This window comes from Glycine soja, chromosome 5 (assembly GCF_004193775.1).
Source record: "Glycine soja cultivar W05 chromosome 5, ASM419377v2, whole genome shotgun sequence".
NCBI classification, from domain to species: Eukaryota; Viridiplantae; Streptophyta; class Magnoliopsida; order Fabales; family Fabaceae; genus Glycine; species Glycine soja.
Genome location: NC_041006.1, coordinates 2000893 through 2014362, shown reverse-complemented (window position 1 = coordinate 2014362; position 13470 = coordinate 2000893). Strand labels below are relative to the sequence as shown.

The 13470-nt window shown below is 34.4% G+C and overlaps 3 protein-coding genes across 9 annotated transcripts; 2 read left to right on the top strand and 1 right to left on the bottom strand.

Annotated features, from left to right (window-relative positions):
* Window positions 1-1450: 1450 nt before the first annotated feature.
* On the top strand, window positions 1451-5087 carry LOC114411822 (protein LTV1 homolog). Its single transcript, XM_028375538.1, has 5 exons — window positions 1451-1979; window positions 2191-2640; window positions 3142-3753; window positions 3948-4075; window positions 4676-5087. Exons 1-5 carry the CDS (start codon window positions 1602-1604, stop codon window positions 4677-4679), a joined length of 1572 nt encoding a protein of 523 aa, XP_028231339.1. The 5' UTR covers window positions 1451-1601; the 3' UTR covers window positions 4680-5087.
* Window positions 5088-6382: 1295 nt separating this feature from the next.
* On the top strand, window positions 6383-7509 carry LOC114411821 (photosystem I reaction center subunit III, chloroplastic). Its single transcript, XM_028375537.1, has 2 exons — window positions 6383-7228; window positions 7313-7509. Exon 1 carries the CDS (start codon window positions 6554-6556, stop codon window positions 7226-7228), a length of 675 nt encoding a protein of 224 aa, XP_028231338.1. The 5' UTR covers window positions 6383-6553; the 3' UTR covers window positions 7313-7509.
* Window positions 7510-8325: 816 nt separating this feature from the next.
* On the bottom strand, window positions 8326-12906 carry LOC114411820 (shootin-1-like). Of its 7 annotated transcripts, XR_003666536.1 has the most exons (9): window positions 12798-12906; window positions 12471-12591; window positions 11985-12047; window positions 11472-11574; window positions 10669-11266; window positions 9613-9742; window positions 9307-9474; window positions 9090-9197; window positions 8326-8636 (listed from the first exon to the last, which is right to left on the bottom strand). XR_003666536.1 is itself a non-coding variant. In XM_028375530.1 (8 exons), exons 2-8 carry the CDS (start codon window positions 12543-12545, stop codon window positions 9171-9173), a joined length of 1164 nt encoding a protein of 387 aa, XP_028231331.1. In that variant the 5' UTR covers window positions 12546-12591; window positions 12798-12906; the 3' UTR covers window positions 8326-9170. The 7 variants fall into 7 exon arrangements, 6 of the variants coding, with proteins under 6 accessions (XP_028231331.1, XP_028231333.1, XP_028231334.1 ...); XM_028375530.1 differs by having other exon boundaries at window positions 8326-9197; XM_028375532.1 differs by having other exon boundaries at window positions 8326-9197; window positions 11985-12044.
* Window positions 12907-13470: the final 564 nt, after the last annotated feature.

Sequence of the window (13470 nt, the reverse complement as noted above, 5' to 3'; positions counted from 1 at the left end):
TTTGTGTGTTATTTTTTCAAATCTAATATTTTTTATAAGCTATTTTTATTTTAAATGAAATATAAAATACATTACTTATAATTGTTACAAGTAGACAAACAGTGGAAGAAAATATTAAGGAAGGAATCACATTGTTGTTATCATCATTACATAGACTAATATATTATGTTAAATGTGATTTAAATATTAAAATATAATAAACAAGTTCAAGAACCACACTCACTAAGCCTAAAAACCCAAAAACTAAAACTATTATAACATAGTTTGAAAATTCTAATGCCCTTAAATAATCAAATGAACAATTCAAGTGAAAACTTCAACTAAATCTAAAAGAGTTTGAAACAAATTAAAAAACAAAATGGATATTTTATAACTAGCTGGGAGTTGAAACCTTAATTTTGTGAAAACGATTAAGTGAAGTCATGAGAATTGAGAAAAAGAAAAGATGATCTCACTCTTAATCATCGATAATAAGAATAATAATTGATTTTTTAAATTTTTAAATATATATATAATAATAATAATAATAATTTTTTGATATTAATTAACAAGTCGAGATATTAAAACATGTGACTTAGCCTAAAATTCAATAAGTTTGAATGGGTGAGGTCAATTTTGATCTAATTATAAAAAATATTCAACTCAACTTATTTGAGTTAATTTGGGTCAATTTAAATTTATGAATGACTCGTATTCGAACACTCTTAGAATTAAGTTTCATTTAAGAGATTGATCTCTCATAATAAATATTTTTTTTCATACACACCAGTGAGGAATCAAACCCATGACTATATACTTAAAAAAATAAAGTTATGTAGCAAACATGTCATTCTATCTTCTATATGATTTTAGTTTTAACTATTATCATTTAAAAAAATCATTGAAATTAAATTCAAAGATAAAAGACGACATATTAAAATAGATAGATGATCAAGAAAATGAAGTCTACGGGTAAATATATAACAAGAGTATTTATGAATAAAAAAAAAGAGTATTTCAGATTATTGATAGATGATTTTTGGCTAGTTGCACAACCAGTAAAATACAAATGGAAGGAAGACAAAATATGACACATATTAAGAATGACCAATAAAGAGAGTTAGAAGAATAAAAGTTTCACTTATAATAAAAAATGTTTTTTTTACAAGCGGTAGTAATACATTTATATGAATATATCTGACTCTGTAAAAAAATAATATATTTTACTTTTTATTATTAATTGAAATTTGTTAAAGATCACGTAAATGTTAAAGATTCATAATTTAATAAGTTTTAGTGTTTCACTCATAATTTTACATTTTAAATAAATTTTAATTAATAATAAAAATATATTAATATTATTTAGCACGGATTTGTGTTTTTAGAACTTCCTCTATTATAGTTTTCAGTTCAATCAAATTAAAAAAATAAAAGAAAGATTATACTACTGGTAATTAGTATTTTATTACCAAAATATCCCAAGCTAGGGTTCCGGTTATCGTTCTGCATTGATAGGTAGAGCGCTGTGAGAAACACAACAAACACTGCCGCAACGCAACCGTTACGAGAACACTCACTTGACACAGTTTGTTTCTCGTTTCGTGGAACACTTGGAAGGCACAATGGGAGGGAGGAAGAAGAAGTTCATCGACAAGAAGAACTCTGCCACTTTCCAACTCATCGCTCGCGACACCTCCGACCCTTCTTTCTCCCAATCCGACCGCGTCTTCGTCCGCGTCGACAACAACCCCGTTTCCTTCCCCGTCGCCGATGACTCCGCTTTTGATGACGCCCCCGACGACTACTACTACGACGACGACGCCGGAGTTAGCGGTGGTCCCTTGCCGGAGGACGTGAGGAGGGAGATTCTGGAGCTAGGGTTTCCGGATGATGGCTATAACTACTTGAATCACTTGAGGGAAATCAAGAACAGTGGCGCTGGTGCTGCTTTCTACCACAACCCCAAGTTCAAGCTACAACACCTCCCTCGCGATGTTAAGGTGCTTCTTACTCTTTGTTTCTTAAAAAAAATTGAACTTTGGTGATTTTTATTTATTTATTTATTGAACAGTGTTTTCGAGCTTAGTGATTTTTGAATTGTGAGGTTCGATGGTGTTGATATGAGCATGAATTGAAGGGATGGATAAATAACTTTTTTGTGTGATGAAGTGGGAATGTTGATTATTTGTGTTTTCTTGTTGATGAGTTTAGGCATTTGATGCTTCTAGATTGCAAATTGCTGAGGCGGATGGAGAGCCTGAGGAGAACACTATATACAGTGTTGCGTCCAAGACTACCAGCGTAAGGGTGCAGAAAGCAGTTGATCCTGAAGTGGCTGCACTGCTTGATGATGACGATTTGTCACGGTTGGGATCTGATGTCGAGGATTTGGAAGAAGACTTTGTTGTTCAGGCGAATCTCCTTGAAGATGAAGATGAAGATGAGGAAGAGAAGGATTGTATATTTAATGAAACGAGTTTTTCCGAGGAATCTGCGATACATAGAAACGGGAACAGTGCACATGCACTGCAAGTTTCTTCCTATTCCAGAGTCACAGATGATTCTGGACCTTTGGATGGGGTGACAGATGGTGTACCAGGAGAGGACTGTGTTGGTGAGAAGCAAAGAGCTCGTCGTTTGCTGGACGAGCAATTTGATTTGGTGAGTTTAGCTATTCATAATACTTTATTCACTATCTATATTTTGGTTCTTTTTAATGTGTGTTTGGATGAGCGTTGCCAAAATTGATTTTGGTTAAATTGATGTTATTTATGTTTGGATGTTTTTGTTATAAAATGAAGTTAGGAGTAAAATTTAGTACAAAATTTTGGATTTAACGCAGAAGCTACTCAAAGTTGCTTCAAGCCAAAATCAATTCTGGATTCTTCTCCAATGTGAAACCAAATATGTGAAAATGCATCCAAAATCAATTTTCTGGATCCAGAATCAATTTCCCAACATAAAACCAAACACACACTTATGCTTTCTCTTTACGAATTATATTATTTAATGAAGTATGTTGAGCCCCTCTGTTTCTGGTATTTGAGGAAGATGCTTTTGCCAAATTATGTCCTTAATTGTAATTGCAAGTATAATTATTGACTGCCTCTGAACTTTTTACCTTTAAGATTCCCATTCTCTCTCTGTCTATTTCTGTTATAGCTCGAACGCCAAGAATATGGAACTGATGATGATGATGGTGATTATTATGAAAATTATGAAGCCGATGAAGATGAGTCCCTTGCTGAGAAGCTCAAACACTCTCTTAACAACCATGTATTGGATGATCTAGAACTTGATGATGACAAGTATAAGGTTCCTGCAGACTTATTGAAGAATAAAGATGCTCCACATGAGGAACAAGAGGATTCTGCTGCTGATGTGATTCGTCGCTGCAAGGAATATGCTGAGGAGTATGAAGTTGAAGATGATCACAAGGATGTTGTACTTGTACAAGAAAGTAGTGATGAATCAGAAGTTTGGGATTGTGAGACTATTGTTTCGATGTACTCAAATTTAGATAACCACCCTGGAAAGATTGAAGCACCTGGAGTAACCAGGAAAAAGAAATTGTCTGAAACCGTGTCTGCAGTCTTGAGTTCCTCTAGTCAAATAATACCCCTTAGAGGAAAAGAGAAACTCCCCGTAGACTTCTTGCCTGGTGGTAGGAAACCTGCCACCGAAAAGGTTAAAGGCCAGAGCATTGCAAAAACTGAGCAGTACAAGAGAAAACAACATGGCCTTGAGTCAAAGGAGGAGAAGAAAGAACGGAAGGTATCTGTATTATTATCTAATTTAGTCTATGATGCTTCATCTATTCCATACATGTAATTCTTATCAACTTCTTTCTGAAACTTACCAGCCATTGTTTCCCCAAGAATAATACCCATGTTTATGTTTGGCTTTTATACATTTACTATTACTGCTGCTACTACTGTATTAACATGAATGGTTGCGTTGTTTTGTAGGCTGCTGTGAAGGAGGAACGACATGAGGCACGTCGCAATAAAAAAGAAATGAAAGAGCTTTATAAATGTGAAGCACATCGGGCACAGAGAGCTGCTGCTGTGTCTGGTCCTTCTTCCATTCATCTTTTGTAGGTTTTCAAGTTGTAAATTGGCTCAAATTATATTTAAATTCTTTCATTTTATTTTGAAACGTCTTTTAGGCACAAATCCATTACAATTTAAACTGTTAGTTTCCAAACCCAAAAAGGGAAGCGGGGGTGGGGGAATAGGGGATGAATCTATCCTGTGCTTCTAATGATTTTCACGCATATGTAGTTTTTTATTTTATTTTTTGTAAGATGCCTGCATCCTTCCTGTTAAGAAAAATAGGTTTCAATCTGATAAAGAAAACTTAAGTTTTGTTATGGCTCACAAACCTCGTTAAATGTATTGGTACAACAATAGTCAATTGAAATAGTTGTGCTTCTAAATTGACTTGTAATGTGCTCAGTGCTCACGTTATATAGTTGTTGACTAAGATAGGGATGGTTACATTTATATAGTTAACTGGCCCTAATTCTACCATGAACGAAAACAAACTTTGAATTTCAATTAATGCCCTGAAATGGTGGCATCATTTTTGTCTCAATTAGTCAATTCTCACTTTAAATATGAGTGTCCACATGCCGTGGCTAATGTGGTTTTCTGAGGGCTAACTTTGTTTTCCTTTTGCTGATCTATCTTTGTAGGTAAGTTAACAATTACAAGTACTGGCTGTTGTGATGTGAGTCTTTTTGCCCAAGCAAGAATGTGCTCAGAGAGTGTTTTTGGTACTTGAAGAAAAACTTTTGTTGTTTTTATTCACAAGGTTTACCAAAAATCTTTATTTTATTGTTTTAGTGGCTTTTGTTTTGTAGAACAAAGTCCGCCAACCTTATACAGGAGGATACGCAAATAGTTTTAATTATTCTTCTTTGAGTTGTATGGTTTACTGATCAAAGGCTAACCAATATATTTTATGCCTTTTGGCGACAACCTAATTTAGCTATTTAGAAAATGTCGAATTTCGGAGTTCTGTCGGCCAAATTTGGAATTTGAAGTTCCACTGTGACAAGCAGGTCTGTTGGAGTTTTGAATTGGAAGAGCTCACTGGTGGTTCTATTCTGCCTGGTCGAATCCCATAGATTTTGCACAGAATTAGGATTATGATCCATAACACTAGCAATACTTAAACATTTTATTTCGAAAAAACCCCCAATATTTAAACATGGTCCTTAAAATATTACATTGTGCATTTATAAGGAATACCGAGTTCCATGGGTTGTATATGATAAACCACGAAGTTCGCAAGCTCTCTAATAATCAATGTTACGAATTAGGATTATTTTTTTGGAACTAGTTTCAAATTTAAGCTCTCAACAGTCAATATTACCATTTAGTTTTAGCTTTAGAGTGTGTTTAGATGAGAAAATTTAAAATTTTGATAAATTTTAAATTCTAAGAATTTTAAATACTTCAATTAAAATTCTTTGATTTTTAAAATTTTATGTTTGGATAAAAAAATTAAAATGGTCAGTGTGAAAAAAATGAATACAAAGAGAAGAAAAAATATAATTGATGTGCTTTCAAAAGAAAGAATATCGATGAGACATGGGAGTCGCAGGGGAACTAGAACATGGTAGGGGATGAAGGTTACAAAGAAAATTTGGAAGATTCTTCTATTAAGAAAAAAATTTCAATTTTTCACATTTTTAAAAAAAATTTAAAATTTCACATTTTTAATTGTTTAAAATTTTAATTCTTCATACAAAAACATCTGAACAATAAATTTTAAATTCTCTAATAAAATATTTTTTTAATTAAAATTCTCTTTTCAAACACAATATACAGATATGTCTCTCAGCTTTGAGCATATTAATATAGTTACTTTCCAAACTTATTTCTTACCAAACCTGTGCGCCAAAGTTGCTGACTGCTGCAGAAGACAAGAGCAATCACAAAGTCCATACAAATTTCGTACTTATACTAACGGTAAATCAAAGATGAAATGTGAGGGGGAAAATGGTGATTAAACTTACTTAAAAGGATAGCCGCAGATATTCTTTTTGATAAAGAACTTCTAAAAATGAATAATTTCTTTCAGAAGAACGAGTTATAGAATTGTACATTTTTATCATGTCCAAGTTTCAACAAATTTTAAAATGGAATATTAACATAATTTCCAACTGTAACATCACACAGTAATTAATGACCTAAGGTTCCGTTATAACAAACTAAATATATGTTTAACATATTCTTTACTGCTGATTAAAATTTATATAAAAAAAAAATGTTGGCACAAAATTGTGATTTGTAATAAATTAAAATTAATAATAAAGTATTTTTAAAAGGTGTGTTATATGATGGGGTAGGGCATCTCTTATCCAAGGCAAAGAAAGAAGGATAATCCAACAGAGGCAGAACCAATAAGGATAATCCAACTCAGCTTCTTCACTCCCCTCACCTTATCAAGAATCCCCTTATAGTTAACCACCACCAATCTTCAATCTCCTCCTCACTGAATCTAAAAACCTTCCCTTCTCTTCTCACCCCCACACTCCCATCTCACACACCCCTCGCATCCAACAATGTCTCTCACCATTCCCTCCAACCTCTCCAAGCCCGCCGCCCTCCGCCCCAAACTAAGCCCAAAGCTAAGGTCCGCCGCCACAACCACCATCGTCTGCAGCACCACCAACAACAACAACAACAACAACGTGTCCTCCGACCTGAAGGCGTTCTCCGCCGCGCTGGCCCTCTCCTCCATCCTCCTCTCCGCCCCTCTCCCCGCCGGCGCCGACATCTCGGGGCTCACCCCATGCAAGGAGTCGAAGCAGTTCGCGAAGCGTGAGAAGCAGTCGATAAAGAAGCTGGAGTCGTCGCTGAAGCTCTACGAGGCGGGCAGCGCCCCCGCACTGGCCATTAAGGCGAGCGTGGAGAAGACGAAGAGGAGGTTCGACAACTACGCGAAGCAGGGGTTGCTGTGCGGCGGCGATGGGTTGCCGCACCTGATCGTGAGCGGAGACCAGAGGCACTGGGGTGAGTTCATCACACCCGGAATACTATTCCTGTACATCTCGGGATGGATCGGCTGGGTGGGTCGGAGCTACCTGATTGCGATCAGGGACGAGAAGAAACCCACCATGAAGGAGATCATCATCGATGTTCCTCTGGCTTCTCGCTTGCTCTTCAGGGGTTTCAGCTGGCCCGTTGCTGCCTACAGAGAACTCATCAACGGCGACCTCATTGCCAAGGATGTCTAGGTCCTGCTCCTCCATTCACTCTTTTACACTTTTCAAATATCTAAATTTTTATATTTTTATTCACTTTGCTTTGTTTGATCTCAGATAAGAGAGGGTGGATGGCTACATTGGAGGAAAGCCTGGAGAATTTGTATGTGGATGGGATCTTTACGCGCTCTTTTTGTAATTACTTTTTTTATAAATGGTACATGATATGATGTAATCTAATGCATGTGAACCACAATCAACCTCATCTTCCAATTCAATTAATGTAAGAAGAGTTCTTGCTACACTCTCTCAAACACATGCTCTATTGTTAATTCAAAACTATAAAATTAAGAAAGAAATTCATCAAATACTAAGTTCAACCCATAAAAAATGTGTTTAAAAAACGTGTTGCTAATGTTTTTCCTCGTATAGTTACATGCATGTAAATATTATGCAAGTTTATTTAAGACATTGTGCTGTTTGTTTTAGATTTAATTTAATTTACTGTGAATATCATATCATTTTATTTTTACGACTATTTTTGTGACAACATGGACTCACTGAGTCACCAATTTTTCTATTTTTATTAAGCTCAATAAACACTGCCCCTCCATTTTCGAGATGTGCATAGTTCGGTTGAAGGAGAAAATTATCCCCTTTGGATCAACCTCTAACGACATTAGAGAAAAAAAAGTAAAACTATGGTGTAAAAAGTAGGAAAATCTTGCTGAAAGTAATCTTTTTTTTTTTTTTACATGTATTTGCTTTTTTTTAAAAATAATCACTCACTTTCATCAAGAACTTGAAAGAATGATTAAAACACAAGTGATTCCAAAGCCTGTTTGTCAAGAATCATTCATTTTAAAACTTAAAAATACTTTTTTCATCCTTTCAATTCAGTGTATTTTCCATTTTTGCCCTTATAAAAATTATTTTGGCTTTAGTCTTTATAAAATATATTTATTTTATTTTTCATCCGTGAAACAATTTAGATAGAGTTTTTTTTTACTATTTAAAATATTTTATTTTAATATTCAAAGTGTTATCTACAATACTTTAAGGACAAAAACTAAAATACATTTTATAAAGATTAACAATTTTTTTTTGCATGAATGAAAATAAAAAAAACGTTAAAATTACACGAACAAAAAAAAATATTTAGGCCTAAAAAAAATAATCCAATCCGGTAAAGTGTACACTTTACATTCATAGGTCGACCATGTACAATTCCAATCCTCTCCCCACCCCTCCCTGCCCTCAAAAAACACAAAGGAAAAAAAGAAAATATCTCCAGACATCCTTAGCCACTTCGGTTAAGTCGTTCCTGTTCTACTATCCTACCCACTTTGATTCTTTCATACTCAATAGAAGGCATAAGAAGACGTGGGAGACAATGTTGTTGTCCAGGATATAACAATTTTCTTGCCAGGATCTATGAACCCTGAGAAGCAATGGCAAATCAAATTAGTGGAAGTGATTTTGTGAAACACTTGAGAGTCAGAAAGGAAAGAGGAAGATTGGTAGTACATAAATGTTGTAGAAACTGGAATGAAGCAAACTCCAATTTTTAACTACTCAAAACAAAGGGAAGGAACATTTTCTGTACTTCTACCCATTACAAATTTCCATTATTTCATTTCCTCCCTAAAACTAGACATTAAAACTTTTCCTCAACTGATTTCTGGTACTGTGTACTATGTGCTATAAGGCCTGAGAACTACACAAAACTCTCTCTTCAGTGCCCAAGGGAATCGGGTCAAAGGTTAGAGATACAAGAGATAAAGGACTCTGATGTCAATCCAACAGACATTTTGAATTTGAAGTTCCACTGTAATGACATAAGTATGTAGCAAACTGCTGAGAGGGCAACTTTTTGAGATACATCAATACAAACCTTTGAGGTCATTCTCTACTGCTGAACCTGAACAACTTAGAACAGTGCCGGCCTCTGTTTCATGGAGATGCCTGACATCAATTACGGGTTTTTATGCTCTCTTTTAAGCTGGAATATAAACAAAAGAGGAAAAAGTAAGTAAGTTGCATTTCGAATGAACTATAAAGGATAAAAAAAAAGAGAAAAAAAGAGAGATTTTTAACTTTTAAAGCCATACCTGAGCCTCTAACTCGGCAATTCTTTGCAAGGATGCATGTTCAAAGCAAGCACGGCGCTTACATTCTTCCTCTAGGGAACCGGTAAATTGGTATCTTAGCTCTGCCATTTCCTGAACTAAGTCCTCTGCTTCTTCTTTTGCCTTCAACTTTTCCTCTCTTAATTCTTCCTAGTAGAGGAGGTCAAAATACCATATAAATCTCAAAGCTAAAAAAATTATTTGAATGGTGTAGTTATGATACACAAAGTCTCATTAACAAATTCACATAGACCACTTCAATGATTAAGCTTAGAAGGATGGCCGTACCTTAAGTTTCTTGATAAGACATTCATATTCTTGGATCTGTTGTGACATCTCCATCTTCCCTTTTAAATCTGCAGCTGGATCTAAGATCATTGCCAATCTTCCAACATGTGGACCACATACTTCATAAGTGCTGAGGAAATATTAAGCAAATATTACCAGAAAGTTTAGTGAAAGTATATGATAGGGACTTGAGTATTATGGGATGCCTAAGTCTCACATCAAATAGTATGGGATGCTCGGTGGAGTACTTAAGTCAGTTAAGTGGCTTGATTCTAACTTCTACCCCCTTGACTTTAAGGGAGATTTTCCCAAGTGCTCAGGTGCTTATCAATATACTTCAATCATAACATTATAAAAAGGAGAAATAATTGGACACCTAGGTTATCAGCATCACCAACAATTACAGAAGAAACATAATCTTATCTTTCCCCATACATAACTATCCAGATAGACATGTTTAATTTCTTTTAATATGCATGTAGGCTGTGAAACGTTGCATTAAAAATATGATTAAGGACCACACAGTCATCATTCAGAATAAGGAGCCAAAAGGATCATAATTCAACTTACATAAAATGATAAAATAGTAAAGGGTTTACTCATTTCTTTAATTTTTATAATGCATCCCATCCACGTTGGAATTATATAAATTCAAAATACCAAGAGGTGTAATTAAGTATACTTAATAGCTCTTACATTATTAGAGTCCCACATGCAGTTACTACTGATGATCATATTAATATTGTTTAAGACTTTATGAAAGCAGCTCTGTTTGTTTCATTATTAAGTAAAAATGGAAACTTGTTATGAAAAAAAAGAAGGAAAAAAAAACTAAATTAATAAACCTCCATTTCTGTTTTATTAACTTGAAGAGTAATACGAAACTATCAAATTGAAGGTCAGGCCCAGTTAGATATGAGAGAAAGAGAGATAACAGCAAATCACAATGAAACATCCTCATCCTTCAGCAACTATACACAATTAAGAAAAATACGTAAGTGGCCACATTTAAAAAATAATTAGTCAAGCATCTAAATAAAACTTCAAAATAGGTACCTTATGTCCTCCTGCATGGTAGAGTTGTTGCCTCGCACATTCAAGGAAGATTGAGTCTCGAGTTGTGATCTGTCCTTGTTTTCCAGCCAGTATTCATCCTTTTGAGAAGAAATTCTAGAGTTTTGGTTGGCAGTATCAAGCTTCTCTTCAAGTTCCCTAATTTCTTCATTTAGAGTGATGATAATTTTTTGGGCATCCTGCAATGCTACCTGGAGCTCCTCAATTGATCTACTCATTCTATTATTTTCATCTAGAGTTTCATCCTGGATTTTCTTGGCCTCGAAAAGACTCTGTTCCAAGACCATCATATCAAGCTTCATGCTCTCTACTTCAAACTGAGACTCTAATGTTATGGATGAAAATGATTCCTCTAGTTTCTCTATGGACAAAGCTGACTTCTCTAATTCTTTTTCTTTAGTATCTAGTTCCTGGATCAAGGAAAATTGCTTTGACTCAGATCTTTTCAGCTCCTCCCTTAATCTGAAAACCTCCTCTTGTAAATCTTCCATCCCCTCTAATTTCAATTCAAGGTTGTGAATATGCTCTTCCAGATAGTTCACCTCTGCATTCCTTGCACTGAGTTGATCCTGAAGATAATCTGTATAAAGTACAAACAAATTAAGCCAGTTAAAGAGTGCTAAAAACCTAGTGCAGCATTACAACTATTACAAAGTAATTTTGAGATCAAAAAGACATGTAAGAAGGGGGAAAAGAATAACTACTCTTCCATTTACAACCATTTTCCATTGTTAACAAAGTTGTTTATCCAAGAAAGTTCACATGTATGCCATGAAAAAAACTACCTATTTCTTGAGAACAGTTCAGAAGCTCTTTTTCCAACCTCTGAATGTGTTTCTTATCTTCTGCATGAGCTTCTGATTTTGACTTCTCACATTGTTCTAGCATCTGCATCATAAATCAGGTTTTGTATCAGCCATCAGGTGTTTGCTAATTAAACTCAAATTTTCAAACATTTTATTCATTTGCTCATTTACTCATTTAATGTGTGTATCTACCATCGCAAGTATGGCAAGATTTTACGAACTACATCCAAAGGAACCAATGCAATGTTCAACTTCACTCAATCATTCCTTTACCATGTCTTTTTCTTTTCCTCCCTATTTAACTTTAACCAATGTCTATCTGAGGGATGTAAATATTAAAGCATGCTTTATTTTGAAATTGAAGTTCAGCAGGAAGAGTTCGTGCATTAAAATTTGAGGTGAAGTTCTCTATGTTGAATCAACAAATATTACAATTTACAACCTCATATCACCACTGTCAAATTAGCTGCAACAACCTAGCACCTAACAGACCTGGATTGGTTGAATGCTTTGGGATTGAGAACTTTGTAAAACGTCCTTCTCTTTTCTATGCTGCTGCAAATCATAGACAAAAAGTATATTGAATATAAAAAACAAGAAGAGGATACATAAACTTCACTCGCAAACAGCATGGAAAAACCAATCAATATTTGAAAAAGCTTACAACATTGATATGAGGAGTGCCAGCAACACTCTCTTTTGGATACTCTTCCTGTGATGATTGGTTAGAATTTATTAAAAATCATTAATTTTGGTAGGTTTTATTTCTCAATTAATGTTTCTCTCTCCTGATTTATATTAAATGAGAAAGAAAACTTATCAAAATTGGTGATTTTCAATAAATTCTAACCAATCATAGAGAGAATATCATAAACAGAGTGTCGCTAGCACTCCTCCATTGATATAGATATAATACTTGGTTATATAAAAAATTAGGAATTCAGCCAAGAAATAGTTAGGTTTTAAAAAAGAGAGTACCTCTCTCCTACGCCTTGTACTAAGTTCCTCCCCGTTTAAGGGAGTAAGATGATCACTTCTGCAGCTATTTGACATTTATGTAAGCAAATTAGACACATACGCATAGGACGAAGAAAGGTACCTGATTAATTTTAATTAGCAGAAGATAAACCATGTTAAAATTTTATAACAGTAGAGAGAGAAAGCATAACCAATTTGCAAAACCATGTCAAAATTTCCTAAACAGAGAATAAAAAAACCGAGAGCGCTCACACTTTTAAACGGAGGTTACTAGAGGAATTAATGGGAAGAGTATGCGAGTAATGAAATGGAAATTGGAGTAATTACCAGAAAGTGGGGAGCTTAAAACTGATCGGAAAAGCAATGCCGGTGGTAGACCTTCCTTGCCGCGCCTCCGAGTTGCATTTCCGTCTCACTTGTGGATTGATGGATTATAAATAAATAAATAGCTATTATTTTAATATTATGTGCCGAGGATCAATATTTAGTTCTATATATAAATTATATTTTAAATTTACAATAAATAACTTATATCATAGTTATTATATATATTTATAATAACTAAATTTGGACCGTGCGTCCATAAATAAGTCTAGAATTGAAACATAAATTTAAATACATAAATCTGTTCGAGATTTGAAAAAAAAAAAAAGCCAATTAATACAAAACACTCTCACGTACGTTCCAATTTCTTAACCCCACTCCAACCTAAATAGTACCCCAAAAATATTGAATTCGTGCTGGAAATTACAAAAATCTACAGCCTGGGCCTGAATTAAATCTGGTTTAAGCTATGCATGTAGTAAGTCTTGACTTGGTTGCATTTTGCTTTTCTTTTTAGCTGAAAGTTTCCTCCACTCGGAAATAGTGTAATGTGATGGAGCTGGACAAAAGATCATAAATTCTTGAAAATGGGACTCACATGGTAATAAGCATTACTATTAATTTAAAAAAATGGGAAAGGTTTTTTTTAGAAGAAAATGGGAAAGCTTTATTCATT

What these genes read in the sequence shown, in the direction of transcription:
- LOC114411822 (XM_028375538.1), top strand. Translation starts at nt 1,602, where the DNA reads ATGGGAGGGAGGAAGAAGAAGTTCATCGACAAGAAGAACTCTGCCACT. An exon ending in ACCTCCCTCGCGATGTTAAG is followed by an intron (nt 1,980 to 2,190) that starts GTGCTTCTTACT and finishes TGATGAGTTTAG; the next exon opens with GCATTTGATGCTTCTAGATT. An exon ending in AGGAGAAGAAAGAACGGAAG is followed by an intron (nt 3,754 to 3,947) that starts GTATCTGTATTA and finishes GTTGTTTTGTAG; the next exon opens with GCTGCTGTGAAGGAGGAACG.
- LOC114411821 (XM_028375537.1), top strand. Translation starts at nt 6,554, where the DNA reads ATGTCTCTCACCATTCCCTCCAACCTCTCCAAGCCCGCCGCCCTCCGC.
- LOC114411820 (XM_028375530.1), bottom strand. Translation starts at nt 12,545, where the DNA reads ATGTCAAATAGCTGCAGAAGTGATCATCTTACTCCCTTAAACGGGGAG. An exon ending in AAAGCATTCAACCAATCCAG is followed by an intron (nt 11,575 to 11,984) that starts GTCTGTTAGGTG and finishes TTTATGATGCAG; the next exon opens with ATGCTAGAACAATGTGAGAA. An exon ending in TTGCCGAGTTAGAGGCTCAG is followed by an intron (nt 9,198 to 9,306) that starts GTATGGCTTTAA and finishes TTTATATTCCAG; the next exon opens with CTTAAAAGAGAGCATAAAAA.